The sequence below is a fragment of the Durio zibethinus genome, chromosome 1 (genome assembly GCF_047325235.1).
Source record: "Durio zibethinus cultivar Kanyao isolate XHJ-2024 chromosome 1, ASM4732523v1, whole genome shotgun sequence".
NCBI lineage: Eukaryota > Viridiplantae > Streptophyta > Magnoliopsida > Malvales > Malvaceae > Durio > Durio zibethinus.
The window spans coordinates 146,650-163,644 of record NC_143162.1 but is presented as its reverse complement, the minus strand read 5'-3'; the positions used below and the strand labels follow the sequence as shown (position 1 = coordinate 163,644).

At 32.1% G+C, this 16,995-nt stretch overlaps 1 protein-coding gene across 2 annotated transcripts in view; it reads right to left on the bottom strand.

The window, feature by feature from the left end:
• Positions 1–16,995, bottom strand: part of LOC111311455 (ferredoxin-dependent glutamate synthase 1, chloroplastic/mitochondrial) — a 28,962-nt gene that overhangs the window by 9,476 nt on the left and 2,491 nt on the right. The window contains exons 3-20 of one of the 2 annotated variants that reach the window (XM_022910842.2): positions 15,162–15,604; positions 14,919–15,050; positions 13,619–13,717; positions 13,113–13,183; positions 12,088–12,184; positions 11,829–11,921; positions 9,895–10,040; positions 8,100–8,259; positions 7,067–7,177; positions 6,740–6,955; positions 5,958–6,115; positions 5,638–5,767; positions 3,524–3,582; positions 3,301–3,406; positions 1,536–1,632; positions 1,087–1,202; positions 792–989; positions 284–394 (exon numbers count right to left, since the gene is read on the bottom strand). In XM_022910842.2, the coding sequence (XP_022766577.2) occupies positions 284–394; positions 792–989; positions 1,087–1,202; positions 1,536–1,632; positions 3,301–3,406; positions 3,524–3,582; positions 5,638–5,767; positions 5,958–6,115; positions 6,740–6,955; positions 7,067–7,177; positions 8,100–8,259; positions 9,895–10,040; positions 11,829–11,921; positions 12,088–12,184; positions 13,113–13,183; positions 13,619–13,717; positions 14,919–15,050; positions 15,162–15,604 (2,543 nt within the window). The remainder of the gene's footprint in view (positions 1–283; positions 395–791; positions 990–1,086; positions 1,203–1,535; positions 1,633–3,300; positions 3,407–3,523; positions 3,583–5,637; positions 5,768–5,957; positions 6,116–6,739; positions 6,956–7,066; positions 7,178–8,099; positions 8,260–9,894; positions 10,041–11,828; positions 11,922–12,087; positions 12,185–13,112; positions 13,184–13,618; positions 13,718–14,918; positions 15,051–15,161; positions 15,605–16,995) is intronic. The other variant, XM_022910843.2, reaches the window with a different exon arrangement.

The window sequence follows — 16,995 nt, the reverse complement described above, 5'->3', positions numbered from 1 at the left end:
AACTTTTTACTCTAAATTTCTAAAAGCAATTCTTAGTTGTAATAATTGTGACAATAAATAACAAGGTAGCTAACTAAAGTCACATTTGAAACCAAATATGACTGAGTGCTATGCAATTATGGGGCTAATGCATAAGTAATCCAAATATATATCATTCACATTGTGCAAGATAATAACAGGTGTGTTGTTTCGATATCAGTGCCCTTAAGAAAACTCGTGAGGCCCACATGAAAAATTACAGAATCATATGAAACTTTTCATAAGCAAAGTTCTGTTTGATGACCTGTTTAATAGCACTCGTAGCAGTATCGCCATTTTGAAGACCTTTAAGATGTGGCAGCGTGGGAGAATACCCATCAACAACATCCGTAAGTGGGCTCCAGCGAATTGGATCCTTCGAGAAAATAAAACAAGAAACATTAGTTTCTTCAATTTTTTCCAAATGTTTGGTGTGTTAGCGGAGGGGAGAAAAGGACCATTCTCCTAGCAATAGGAAGACCTAAATCAAACCTACCAATGCTCTCTACCTCTTCAGCTAAGCCAACAGAAACATGTCAAGATTATTGTGAAGTGATAAGTTTCAAGATTATTTAGGTCTATAATTTGCTAGCAAAATGAGTAATTAATAAACAGTAAATATAACTCAGCACTTCCCGTGCAGTTACACATGGCACTGACCTTTTCTTTTGAAATAACAAGTGCTTGTGACCAAAGGATTACTATATATATATATGCTCAAAAGAATACAAATAAGAAAGAAACAGTACAATATATCTCGGGTCCTGGATTACCTCACCACCTTCTCCTGAATTAGACTTTCCACCTAGTCTGTTCATAGCAATGGCTATTGCCTCATGAGTTTCCCGGGAAATAGCTCCAAGTGACATTCCACCAGTGCAAAATCTTTGAACGATGGATAAGGCGGGTTCAACTTTTCCAACAGGAATTGGTGCACGATCACTTTTGAATTCAAGAAGATCACGAAGAACCTACAGTTAATAAATATGAATGAAAACATCTCATGTAATTCTGCAATGATAGCTATTGCATTGAGACAAGAAAGGAATATCATATGTATTGACTAACATTGACTGGACGGCTGGCCAAGTGCTGCTGATAAATTGAAAACGCACTTTCACTCTTCTGGCGAACAGCTTTATGAAGTAGTTTTGACATCTCAGGGTTGTTTCCATGATACTCCCCTTTTAACAATTAAAAAATAGAACAATAATAATAATAATAATGAAAATATAGAAGTTATAAAAGAAAATGAAACAGAATATACTCAATAAACCATTTTGATTGAGAATATTATTAAATCAAGGAATAACTGACATAAAAGAAATTCAGACTAAGATGATATTACCTCCTTTAAGGTAATTTGTATGAATTACAACTAAATCCAGCACATTGTTCACTCATTTCCCGATAAAGTGTCTTAGTACCACAATAGGAAGAGATATAAAATTATAACTAAAATCATGTATTTTCATGACTGCCCATCAATGCATAAATATTTTGACAATAAGTGATACCTCCAGGTCTGAATTGTATAAATCCAAAATTTTCCAATCTTTTAGCTGTATCTTCGGAGAAAGCCTTCACCCAGAAAGACAATGTCTCCCTCGCCAACTGTAGAAAACAGGATTCACAGAAAAAAAATCAATGGACACAGAAGTAAACGGCATAATAGCACCCTAATCAGAAAATTGAGATGAAAATGGCAGAAGAATGCAAGGACTTCAGCAAATTAAGTAGGCCACCTAAGGTAGGGGAAGAGGGAAAGAAAAATGCAAAAATCACTAGAAACTCAAAAGATTTGGAGAGAATCATCAAAACTGAGGGAAATTTCAAAACTCTCAGTTTCTCAATACTCTCAATCAAAAGTAATCTAGAACTGGAAGAATATAAAAACTTGTATGGTACTCCCTAAACCCTAGTAATTGTAAAATAAGCAAGCAGATTATTTGAAAATCCATTCTTATCTTAGTACCAAAAATAGGTCATAGTTGTAACTAAGAAGAACAAAAGTCTCAAAATGGTACCCCTTGAACAATAGGTCGCTTCCTGGTAATCCAATGGACAAAGATGGTTGAGAATATTGTTGAGTTGTTGGTCAGGGCTTTGCAATAAAACTTGCAATAAAACTAAAAGGAAATTTTTCTCCGATTTTTGGGACAAACTATTCAAATATCAAATCAAGGTTGTATAAAGGAAAGGAAAGATAAGGACTCCAATTCAAAGCAAATGAAAGTTGAATGAAGCATGGTTTCTGATGACTCTAATTCTTCAAGCAAAAAAAAAAAAAAAATCAATCATTAAATGTTACAAGAAAATTACTAAAATTTTGGAATTATAAGAAAGTTGAAAATTTGTTAAATTGTCCACTAAAGAAAAACAACAAACAAGCTAGTGAAGGAGACATTTTTCCATAATTCCCAACAATGAATAACCTGTTATTACTTATTAGCCTAATTTTTCATAAAACATCAAATCACTACATTTAGTATACACTATAAATGATTTTGGACATGAAGCTGATCCTTAACGTACAACAATGATGAAGAAGCTATAGTGAAGACCTTTTATGCTTGTTTGATAAAAAAGAAAAGTATTGTATGGTGTCTTGGGAGAAAATGTGGTTATTATATGACTAGAAATTGTAACTTGTTTGTGAGGTTGACAATTAAATTTACTCATGTGTCATGCTTGGACAGAAATTTTTGGAAACAAGTCAAGGAAAAATAAGTCATTATTTTTTATGCATATAAAAGCATATTTACTCGTGACATTTCTTAACATTTCTAAAATAACCCAAAACTTGCTTAATGTTGGACAGCTGATGGACAGAGGCTACTCTTTTTGAGTTTTTACAATGAAAACCCATTTTGGTCAAGAAGAATGTTGACATAGCAATAAAAAATGGACTTTTTTTATGCAGCTCCATAATTCATAAAAAACACTAGAAACCTCAACTTGAAAGAAAGATCAGCATATTTCTGAGTCCAAGGCCAAGAAGTTAGCAGAGCAATCTGTCCGAAGAAAACACAATAAAACTGGTCTTTCATGTACTTACACAATCAACTCCAACATTGCTAATTTTATTAAGGCCTAATTGCAATATTACACATGAGAAACACTAGTATCAATACAAAATCAAAACACAACATTGATGGTGCATCACAGCATGGTCTTTAAAATGTTATAAAAGAATGATTGGAGAAATTATTTCATAAGAACAAGCACAAATTTTCCGATACCAGGATATATTCAATTCAAAGAGCAAGTTATCTTTCTAACCTCATCAAAAGTTAACCCACCAATCTTTGACACACTCCCATAAAATGCAAGATCAACTATTTCCTTCCCCAGTCCATAAATCTCAAATATCTGTGCACCACAATAACTAAATAGAGAATAACAAAAGTAAGTCAATATGTACAAATAAATGAAACACATAACAAGGCATTAAAATCCATATTCAATCATTCAGGGATAACTTTTTTCCATTCAGAACTCATACCTTGAAAGTAACGAGATGCCCATCTTAGAAAGAATTTTGAGAAGACCAGCTTTGATTGCCTAGATCACAAAAAATATTTAGCACACAAGCAAAGTATAAGAAAGAAACTTGATTCTAAGGCAATTTAAAACTCTCTCTCCCCCAACATTCACAAAAAAAATGCAAGAAAAAGATCAGTGCTTAAGGTGGCTAACTATGTTCGTGGACAACTAGGTTTTTTCACACTAAAAGCAAGAATGGAATAGAATAGAGTAGTTTTAGGTCTCTTCAGAATTGAAATAAATTAAGCTTAACCAAGGCGAGAACAATATTTTATTTAAGAGTATGTAAAATTGACAACTAAGGTCATTAGTAACTCAAAGATTGAATCCTGAAAAACTGAACTGAAAAACAAAATTTCAAACACTAAACCCATATAAATTTAATAAGAAAAAGAAGTTTCCATTCTTTTACCTAGGGGAGAGCAAAAATCAGTTAAAACCCAAAAAACAGAATTTTTTGGGTAAATCAAGTCAATTAATTTGGGTATTTCAGTTATGCTTTCAGTTTAAATGATTAAAGCAGTCAGGTTTCGGGTTCTAAATTTGAAACCGAATAAACCAAAATAACCGATTTAATATAAGATAAATAATTAAATAAAATTTTATATTCACCCATTTTTTAGATTTTTCTTTTAGTTGCTAAACCCTAGCCACTCGTTTACACTATCCACATTTTCTTATCTCCTCTTCTCCCCTAGATTTCTTATATATATGGCATTTAGTATGAAAAACGCCTTCAATAATCCCTTACAAAAATTGCATGAGATTATCCAAGGTGTTTCTGGTCAAAAATATCTTGAATAATCTAAAAAATTTTTTATGAGGGATTATTCAAGGCATTTTGGCCAAAAACACCTTGAATAATCCCTTATCATTTTTTTTTTGGTTATTCAAGGCGTTTATGGCCAAAAACGCCTTCAATAATTCTCAATTTTTAGGGTTAGAGTTTAGGGTTTAAAGGATTATTCAAGGCGTTTTTTGAAAAAAATTTCATGAATAATAAAAAAAATGATGGGGATTTTTCAAGGCATTTTTTTGGGCAAAATCGCCTTGAATAATCCCAAAAAAAAATTGAAAGGGATTATTCAAGGCATTTTTTGCAAGAAACACCTTAAATAATCCTTTACAAAAAATTTAATAAGGTCATTCAAGGCATTTATGGCAAAAAAACACCTTCAATTTCTATGAGGTGATTATTCAAGGCGTTTTTGCCAAAAATGTCTTGAATAATCCTTAATTTTTAGGTTTTAGGGTATAAGGGATTATCCAAAGCGTTTTCTGACCAAAAAGGCCTTAAATAATCCCCTTTTATTAAAAATTGTATTATTTAAGTTACTATCATATATGCCAAGGAGATTATAGTAATTATTTAAGATTTAATATATGTAGATTTCCCTAAACCAAACGAGTGAATTTGAATACGGGATGCCCTGAAAGTGGAAAAAAACCCTGGGTATCGCATTTTCCTAGGAATCACACTTTCCCCCGGAATCTACTAGTCCACAATTAATGCAGGACTTAAAAACTAGAACCGACTAACCCAAAAAAACTGACCGAAACCGATCACTTCAATTCAATTTGATTTTTTCGGTTTTCCTTATATACATCGATCAGTTCGGTTTTTAAAATAAACTAAGTCAGTTAAGTCAGTTATTCCATTTTTATGACCGAATTAACTGAACCGACCGTTTGCTCAGCCTTACTTTTACCTATATTTTACATTAAAGTTATATTTGTAGCTAAATACTAAGAAAGTTCTGTTAGACATCTCCTGCTGTTTCATATTATATTATTTGAGAAGTATCAAATCCCCAAATCCAAATTGTATTGCATCCCTATTTTATATTTGTGCTTCATAGTTATGATAGTAACTGTTTTTCTTACTAATATCACCATTTGCCATTTCATGACATTCAAATAAAAGAAAATCAGTAGCAAGGATATAAAACATAACAAGACATAAAGTAAATGTAGGTCACGAAATTCTTGTATGACGTAGATCACGAAATTCTTGTATGACAAGACAACAAAATAACATCCCAAAAATCTTTTTATCATTGGATATATACTGACCTTGCAAAAGTTTGTTTGAGCCTGCTCAATTGTCACAGTTGGCATTTTTCCATTCCGCATCAAATTCACTGTTTTAGCACTCAGACGCCACTGCCGACAAGTCTCCAATGCCAAGTATGGACATATAGCACTGCAAAAATGATATTAACATAAAAAGGTGATGCACTTTCAGGATCATGAAGACAAAAGAATTTTTAGTCAGGTGTAGCTTAGCATTCTTGATAAGGTAAGCACTATGAACCAAAGAACAGAATGACAAAAAGTAAAAAAAAAAAAAAAAAAAAAAATTTCATCAGATAGATAATGAAAAGAGAACAAACCTTGCTCCATATCCAATTAAACAGGCAAATTGATGTGTACTGAAGCACTGAGCAGTATCGGCAACTATGGAAGCTGACATCCGCAGACCATTTTGAATAAGATGTTGATGAACAGCAGCTACAGCTAGAAGTATGGGAATTGCAGGACGAGTTGCTTCCTGGAGAGGTACAGAAAAAGGAAAAACACATCCAGAATAAAGTTCTGTCTGAGATATATAAGATCAAAAGAGAAGAAGCCATTCTTTGAAAAGAGATTATAGTGATACCAGAAAGTTACAAGGTACAAATATCCTTGACTCTCATAATAAACAAAAATATAAAGACAAAAAATAGAAACAGAGATGCAATAACCAAGTATAACACAACAGTCATACAAATAACAACTAAGTTAAGAAGACAAATGTTCACACAGCCACATTAAATGACAAAATGAAGATGCGGATTCTTAGCCCTCCCCGTTCTGTAACACTAGCGTACCCTTACCAAATTTTAGACAGCACAGAACTTCACATATTTAATAAATCTAGGCAGGGCAATTGAATAAAATTCAGGTAACGAAAACTACATCAATGTCTGTCCCATATAAAAACAACAGCAAGGGATTCCTAAGTGCACTTGATGACACAACAATCAAGAAAAGAAAATTCTATTATAATCAGAGATGAAAGTATATGAAACAGTAGCCTTTGATGATTACATACTCAAATCAGAGCTAAACTAGTTCTCACAGCAGATCTTTTACTGATTCATAAGCTTTCATATGAATATAAAATGGTTTATACCAGCTCATCAGTATGATCAGAAAGCACAAGCAGTTGGCAACCATTACGAACAGCTTCATCAGCAGCTTCACATAGTTTGTAAAGTGTCTTTTCCAATGAACCTTCAACCCCTTTACGTATATCAAAAAAGGTAGGCAAGACTTGGGCCCTTAGTTGGGGATCCTTTAGCAATGACTCAAGCTCCCCTTCATTTAGTACAGGACTAGACAAAGCGACCTGGTTCAGGATGACAATTAATTTTGATAGTGAGAAAATGATTAAAATAATTTCCAATTTGACAACAACCATGTGATGGCATCAAATATAAATATTGGAAAATGTACAAACCTGAGAAGCATTTTCAGGTCCAACTTCCAATATATTTCCTCGTTTTCCAATATTGACTTCAAGAGACATAACTAATCCTTCACGAAGAGGATCAATGGCTGGATTTGTGACCTGCATATAAACAGTGGCAAACAATAAATAAAGCAAATGAAGTCAAAACATCAGATATATAAAATAAACTTTACTATAACATGGACTTATAAGAAATTAAATTATTAGACTAAATTTGATAACAAAAGTGCTGTACCAGTTTTGGTGTTCCTAGGAACTCCATCTCATGCAACTCTCTAAAGGTTTGCATAAATAAAATTAATGCGTGAGTCTTTATCCATGGTCTTTAAATGAGTCAACACCCCCCCCCCCCCCCAAAAAAAAAAAAAGGAAAAATAAATAATAGAAAAGTGACAAAATATATGCTTTTAGTGTCAGTTTCCAATTTCCTTGCAAGTTTCTTAAAATTGTATGTTCCTTCTCATTTTGTAACTTTTTTCTTTTATTTTCTCCAATAAGACAGCATTCGAGCCAACAAAGATTCTTTTTTTATTTTTCTGTTGGGAAGACTGGAGGTGAAGAAGGTTTTTCATGAACCCACAAACAGCTGCAACATCTGCCTCATTGTTGTGCAACTGTCAAGCACAATTTTGTTCCTCAACCTCAGTGCAAAGAACTCAATTATCTTGCATGTTAAATCCTGAGCTTAAATAATTGTCTAGATTTTCTCACCAATTAGTGCACAATCTCCTAACATTGATATATTTGTTCAATCAAACTCAACGTCAAGCATGTAGTGCAAATATTCCTTTGGCATCTTAAAATAAAAATGAAGCATAAATAATGGCAGAACAATCAAGGATTCTCCAAAAAAAAAAAAAAAGAGAGAGAAAAGAAAGACCAAGGAATGACAGCTTTGAAAACAAAATATAGAGGTAAAATCATGCATATATCAAAATCAAACACTTAAACACCATACTATCGTAGGATTTCTATGCAGCAAATTTATGAGTTCGTTAACTTGATTAAAATTCTAACAAACCTGTGCAAAGCGCTGCTTAAAATAATCATAAAGCATGTGTGGCTTTTGAGACAATATTGCCAATGGAATATCATCACCCATGCAAAATGTTGGCTCCTTCCCTTGAGCAGCCATAGTCTCAATAATCATCTGAACATCCTCACTTGAATAACCAAAAGCCCTGAGACATCACATTGTAAAGATAATAAGAACAGTTCAAATCGTCAATATTTGCATATTTGATGATAGACTAAGTTATGGTCACTAGAAACCAAGATACTTCAATCACATTAAATCAAACTCAATAACAAATATACCAAGAACTAACAAGATGATTTCACATTATACTCAGCTCACCAACAACCAGGTGCTTAAACCACACTTATGTAAAAGTACCATACAGGTACATACTCAGGCATAAACTTGTTAAGAACGCTTTGCCCAAGAACTAGGGGTAATTTGTTTTACCACCCTATGGTTCTTTTATAATGCATTGGGCACATGTGATAGGCAGAAATGTGCAGAACCCAAAACATAAACATATGAAGGTTGATTCAAGATGTTGTTCCATCCAAAACATGTTTTTACAGTTAGAAAATTTAATACTGAACACGGTTTTCTTTTTTTCTTTTTGGACCTTTTGAATCTCTAAACCATGAGGGAAAAAGAAATATAAATGTCATCAATCTATGGCAATAGCATTAGCATGCACACAAACATGATAATTCCTTTTAAAACTAATTTGCCCTTATCATTATAATTTTATAAGAGAGTGAGTATTACCTTACACCAACTTCATCCTCACCCATTATATAAAGAATTCTTTTATTTACCACACTCTCCCAACACTCCATTCATCATAATTCTCTCTTTAATTTATAAAATATATGAAGAAAAACGAAAATAAAATAATAAAGCAGTCTAAATTCAGTAAACCTTCCCCACATTTCTTAATCATCCTTATATACTGCCACGTTATTTACCTTTCATTTTATTCAGTAAACCCATGGTGATAACATACTCAATGGGAGTTTTGAGAAATTCTATTAAATGAGAGAGAAGAAGCACATGTTTTCATGTTACTAAACCTTAATTATATATGAAAGGGAAAACAAAATTAGATTTATTCTCCCCATATCCTGCCCTATCATATTCTCCATTTTTTTAGTCCTATTGAGTTACCATGCAGCATCTAATTATAGCTATGCCCACAAAGAAATGAGGTAATAAATATTTGAAGATTTCTCAGCAAAGAAATATAAATTACTTAACCATTCAAATGCAAAAATTCAAAATAGTTTTTCTCCATTTATCAGAATAAACCTCAGAACCACTTTGCTATTCGATTAATGTGATTTTTCTGAAAAGCAATGTGGCGCTAAGCAGATCCATGAGCTGCCAAGCCTATTCACCATGTTAAAAAGAGTGATCAAGAAGCACATAGTTTTTTCCATTTGACATCAAATCCAAGTCAATTTAATTATTTTAGATAGAAACATTTAGAGATTTTACATCTCTTAAACAAACTTCAGTAAGCAGAAAAACCATCCCTGAAAGAATAATAACCTTTCCTTAGATATTGGCCTGCTCTTAGTTGTCAAGGATGTAAATCATTTTAGCGTGCAGAACTACAAATGCATTGTTCCAAATAAAAAGAAAAATTCACCACTTGAGACATATCAGTTAAGAACCAAATAAATCTAAATAAGCTCACATAAAAAGATCAGTAGATATTGGTGTTATTAAAGGAATTAAAATCAATCTTATTCATATTCAACACAACACCACATTAACTACTAGGAAGTAGAAGACTTACTGTTGGCGTCTTAAGATAGTTTCATTGTCCAAAACTGTTGCAGAGAGAAAATTTACCGGCTTCAAGGATCTCATGTTTTCACTAACCCATTTTCCATATGGATTTGATGCAGCTACTCGCTTTTTGACCTCTGTGTTCTCATATACCTATAAATCCAAGTACTTAAGATGTAAATAAGTATCTAGAAGCATAGTGGTGAAATTACTTAGGTGTCGTTTGGCATCATTTATGTATTTTATTTTCTGTTTTTGTTCAGTTCTTTTTTTTTAAATAATGATAGAATATATGTTTGGCAACATGTTTCAATTTTCACAAAAAAAATTCCAAAATTGTTGAAAGCTAGAATTTCTTACATCCATTGTTTTCAAGGAAAATGTTTTCGTTTCTAGCACCTTCACAAGTAGGAGAATGGTGTCTATGTATTAAAAAATTATGAACATTTTCATAAGAAAAATTATAAATGAAATTAATTAATTTGTAAATAAAAAAATTATATTTATTATAAAATAATAAAAAATTTAAAATATTTAATTAAAAATTAAATAGAGCAAAATTTAAAAACAGATTAAAAAATATAAACAATATTGAATAAAAATCACATGAAAATATAATATTTCAACACTATAATATAATATAATTTCAAATTGATATAATATTATTTAAATATACATATAATTTAAATTATTATTTTATGAAATAATATTATTCAATAATATTATTTAATATAATTTAATTCTGCCTGTGTGTTATCACACTGTTGATCCCAAGCCCGCATAAGAAAGAAGGGTTGCAATAAGTTGATAGTCAATGTAAAATATAGTCAAATTACGATGAAATTTATACAACCAACTCCAGAGTATGGGATATAAGGCTTAGTGTATTGTTATTGTTATTATAATATTATTCAATGTTATGTTGTTTTTAAAACAATTTTAAAATATATCCTTTGATAATATTAAATAACTTAATAATTAAATTAAATTAATTTTAAATATTTCAATGATAATATTTAATAATAGTATTTTATGTTATATTAAAAATAATATATAGTTTTTTAAATATTAATTAGTAGGAATTTTACTATCTAATAATTTAAAAATGTTATTAAAATATTGTCATATGAAATAATTTAATATTACTAAAAACCAAAACAAATAATATTATAGAATATAATTCAGAATTATATTAAGCTACATTATTATGTAATAAATTTTAATATTAAATAATTGTATTTAATATTATTTAATGTTTATATGTGCATTACACTTTTAATAGTAATTTAATTAATATTTTCTAGTTATATTATCTAACATTATATTTAATTATAATATTATTTAAAAGATATCAAAGTATAATATGATTAAAATATAAGATCTAATATTACCATACTAGTATTAATAATATATTTAATATTAATATAATTTTTTTTAATGAATATAATATTATTGTTATTTAATTCTTCAAATTTTCTTTTGTGTATTGAATTGTTATATTGCAACAATTTTAAGTATTTCTTTTCAAAACGTGACAAAATTACTCACCAAACATGTTTTATGTTTAAAAAATTTTTAAAACAAAACAAAATTTTTGAAAACAAAAAACAATACTAAATGACCACTTAGAATTTGAGCATTTACATATCTTTGGGAAGGAAGATTAAAAGAATTTCTTGAAAAAAATTATAGATAGAAAAACATATCATAAATCGAGTATCACATAAGATTGATTTTGAATGACATAAAAATAATTTTTCTAAAGAAACCCACCAGAAATTCAAAAAATAAAAGAAAAAAAAAAGTTAATCTCAAAAAATAAAAGAAAAAAATAAGTTAATAATGAACAGTCCAGTGATCACAAATAGTCATTATGAACACTCTTTCAGTGCAAAAGCTGGACATGCAACATATCAAACCACAATAAATCGCTATACAAACCTGACCACTTAATAAATCAGCAGTTATCATCATGCCAGGACCTAAACGGCCTTTCATGGTAACTTTTGAATCATCAACTGGCAGAACACCAACCTAATAAGAATAAACATTAACAGGAAGCAAATGCAAAAAGACCAATAAAAGGTAGGAAATCTATTATGTACATGTCAGTTTTATATGCATGTAAAAAAGTATAGAAGTTGGATTCTGACTATTATCAATCATAAGGAACTGCAATCACTAACGGATCAAAACACACCTCAGATGCAACGTATACAACATTGTCAATTGTCCTCCAATACCTAGCAGGGCGAAGTCCATTCCGATCAAGACAAGCCCCAACAGTTTTTCCATCACTGAGCCACACGAATTAAAATAGCAAGTATTAGAAAATAGAATAAAAACTGGGGAAAAATGTGAGAGGAAAGTGCAAATAAGTAACAGAACAATTAACAAGGATTTGTCTGCCAAAGGTTCAGACAACTATAGTAAGCTACTCATACAGTTGAATTTAACAACCTGATGTCATCAAAAATACTTTTCTCTATTTTGACCATATATTAGGAACTCTACTTCCTATTTATTTATCACCATGCAGTGATTCTACTGGATATACGCCAAAAAAAAAAGTGTATTACAGATCAACATCTACAGAAAATCCACTTAACATGCTAGACTATAAATCAGAAGTGTAAACCATCATCCTTCACATATCGGATAAATTTACCAGTCCTTAAAGCCTGAGGTATTCACTTTTCCAATTAAAATAGAAAAGGATGTCTATAGCTATCACTTAATAAGCATATTCCAAATATATCATTCATTCCATCAAAGGACAACACTGTTCCTAATGCACCAGCTCACCAGCTATCTTGTGGAATCAATAGAAGTGCTAGTCACAGACTGTCAACAGCTGCAACAGAATATATATGCACAAATGTATGCATACACACACACACACACACACGCAAGCATGTGTGCGTGTATGTTCCTAATGCACCAGCTATCTTTTGGAATCAAAAGAAATGCAAGTCATTGACAGTCAACAGCTACGACAGAATATATGTGCACAAATGTGCGCATACACACACATAAATGCACGCGTGCATATGTGTGCACGCACCAAAATCATGCATTCCATAAAATATGCTTGTGACACAAGGCCAAACTGTTTTACTTGTTTCATTTAATTTAAAAGATTGTCAGCCACCATGATCACAAGGAGACATTGAAAACAAAACTACAAGTCCCCTGAATGGGTAGATCAGTCCCTGAGAGTATTACCTAAATAGGAGTAAGGCAGGTCCATCCCAAGCTTCCATCTGACCCTTGTAATAGTCATAAAAGTCTACAACCTAAGGAGAAACAATTAACTTAGTATTGTCTGCATGAAAGATAATTAAAATCACATAAAAATCCACTAGCAACAAGAAGTAGGATAACTAGAGATGAGTGCGCAACACTGGATAAAACACACTATCAAAAACTGACTCGGTTTTGCAAGGAAAAAGTGAGTGACACAGTGCTGAATGTGGTTATGGCACAATTAAGAGTTGTAAAATCAAGAAGAATCATCCAACTGACCAAACAGATGGATATAGACTTGATTATCTATCTGGTTTAATTAAGCTAAAAAAGTAACCTGGAACTGAAATAACCTGGCTAAAACTAAGAGAATTCATTATACTTATATAAAGAGAAGAAAATTTGTTAGTGGAAAATAACAACATTTTTTCCCATGGCAGAATTTATAAGCAACTTAAATAAATCAGCCTAGTCTTGAAACATACCTCAGGATATTTAATTGTCAATGTTGGATGATTCTTGTATGCCTCTGGGACGAGAATCATGAGAGCTTCATCAGGGGTACGGCCACTTCGTATCAGTAACTGGGCAAAATAAAGAGAATCGTGTAAAATTCTCAGACAGCTCATGCAGAAAAGTGAACACAAGCATGTGGGAAACATGATTTTGTCAAGCATTCCTCATGGCTCAACTTCATAACCATACTCTTGACACATACCAATGAATATATAGCTATAATACCAGTTGGCAAATGGTACACGTGAGTAACAGAAGTAATGTAAATGTTAGCTCCATTATGCATGATAAACCTCATCCATAAACCACGGCACTGATTCTCTCTCATAATTCAAATTTTAGACTACCAAACTTCCAGCAACTCATACAGTACTTGAATGAAAAGGTTAGCTTACTTGCCAACCAAGGCTGAAACAAAAGCCAACATAGAACCTAGTTTGCCACTCTACCAAGGCCATAGTTCTCTATAAGACTGAAACGGCCTCTGCTAAAATGCAAACGGCATGACACTCTATCACATCAAACTGACAAAAATAGAATCATTTTTCTGCTTTATCCTCATATTTTGAGAGTGTGCGAACTGCATGAGACCAAAATTGTCCAGTATGATTTGGGTCAAGTAAAGATTTGGCTTCATCAAAAGTTTACTCAGAGGGATCATTTGTAGCTTTTTAACATTGGCACACGAGAACCTACTTCCTCCTCAAGGATGCATGCAGTCTTAGATCTTCCATGATATGCCAACCACATACAAGGAAATAATAATGCACATTCTATTAAAATATATTTAACGGATGGCAAATTATTACACATTCTTATTTCCAACCCATAAATGTCACCCATGTTAAAAAAAAAATATAGTAACCTGTGTCAGCAATCAAACTAATAATCAAATTACACAAACTACGACCTATTATGTTAAAACAAAGCCAATTCTACCGATCTGTTTGCCCTCACGCAGCTCTTAACAACTTGCATCCTCTGGAGATAAAAGTTACCTTTTCTTTGATGAGTAATTAAGTCCACAAACCAGAGTTTGCAAAAAGGAGGCCAAGGCCTAAGGGGAAATTTTTTTTTTTTTTTTCTGTACAAAGGAGGTCAAGGCCTAAGGGGAATTTGCAAGTGGTGGGGATCGAACCCCAGCGTTGCGGGAATCCATCTCCTAAGAGAGGTGGGTGAACCATTTGAGCTAAGCTCCAAATTCACAAATCATGGATATATTAACATTTCAGTAGTATGCTACAAAACTAATTAAGTTATAGCTCATACTTCAGCTGCACAATCAAGATTTGCTGAGTCAGATGCCTTTGGGTTACCAAAAGGGCGAATTTCATTTTCTCGACCATGCCAAACAGGGGACTTCAACGAGGTTTCTCGAGACTGCATCCAATTCAAGTTCCCCTGCATAGAGTTCAGGATTAATATGCAGAGAACAAATTTAGCTTGTAAATCATATTTGTCATACTGGAAATAGTATTATTAGACAAGCTCGATTTTTAAAGAGATACTAACCTGTATGGTATTGATCTCTCCATTATGACCAAGAAACCTCATTGGTTGAGCAAGAGGCCATCTGGGACTAGTATTTGTGCTATACCTTCGGTGATAAATGGCAAATGGAGACTTATAAAGATCATTCTGAAGGTCAGAATAAAATAGTCCAAGAACTTCTGAACGAAGCATGCCTTTGTAAACAATAGTTTGATTGGACAAAGAACAGAAATAAAGCTCACTTCCCCAGCTCTCTGAGGCAAATGCTCTTTCAATCAATTTCCTACAGATGTATAGTTCCCGTTCAATGTCATCAACATTCTCTTCCTTAACAACTCTAACAAACACCTGCTGTATATTAGGCATGGCTTCTTTTGCATAAAAACCAACCACGGATGTATTTACAGGAACAGGCCTCCATCCAAGCACCTCAAGACCCTCTCGTCTAAAAGTATTTACAATAACTACAGAAGCAATAAGAATCATTAAACACCAGAACAGACATGTAAAAGACAGATTAGATCACAATGAAACAGAAATGGAGAATATATGGTACAGAGATGAGAAAATTTATTTCTACACGACAAACACTCTTTATATGTGACCGGAATTCACAAAAGCTATAAAATTAGTGGTAATAAATAAATAAAGAGATATTAGCTTCACAAAGGCTATTAACTGATTAAACTGCATTTAGAAAGTCCCTTAAAAAACGTTTAATCAACTAGGAACTGAATCCTTATATATCTAATTCATCTGCCCAAAGCCAACAATAATAGCTAATTGAATAATATCATTAGGAAATAAGTAACTCTTTAGTTTAAATTTAAATAAGAATTGGCATAAGAAGGAAGTGAAAGAAAAGCAAATTATGAGTTTCTCTCTCTTAAACATTTGGATAATAAAACTTACTGGAATTTAGTTCTGTATCCATTTCATTGATGTCAATTTTAGTTGGGTATTAATTCCTTATCTTAATTCCAAAATAATGTAAAACTAGAAAGCAAAAATTAATCAAAACAATTAAATGTATAAAATTCAACCATAACTGAAATTCAAGATTCTCAAATGTTCAAATGGACTCTGAAAGAAAATCTCTGGTTTGAATTATACATAATGGTGCATCAATAGCTTGATCAGATAGATCCTTTTTGGAAGCTAAGGGGCAAAGTCCAGGCTCTTCAATAGCAAAAAAGTCCTTTTGGTCCAAGGGAAAGTTTCCTTGGTTTTAAATTGGTCATCAGGGCATTAATTTTTCCATTCAGTTGTCATTGTTCAGGGGTACATTCATCACGTTCAGTTATGCTGGTACAGGCCTCAATCATGGTTCATTAGGTCTTATATTGGCTGTTAAGTTACTTAAATTGGGTTTAATTCCTAAAACTAATCAAATTAAGAATCCTTGTCAAATCTAATTAGGATAAAGTAATATGCCAATTTCTAACTCTGTGTATTTCCACAATGAGTAGAGTTAAAATGAATAAAAATTTGGGTTATCAAAGAGTTAGTCATACTTGAGTACTTTAAAGTTAATGCTCACATCAAAGTAACCAGTAACCACAGCATCGGAACTAGTTTCTTCTTTCCTTCTCCTTATAAAATCTCCTTTCATTTCTATTTCAAACCCTAAACGGTCAAAACTTTTAGACAAATCCGCACAAGCTAAACCGTTTGAATACAGCAACTCAACCCTAACACCATCTGGCTCAGAATTCTCATTCCATGATCAAATCAGTTCAATATATGATTTTTATCTCTAAACTTACATCCCTATTCCAAATCATAACAAGTTCTAGCCCACATTAGGATACTAATGGTTTCAAAATATCCCAAGAAGTCCAAGTAGCTTTTACTC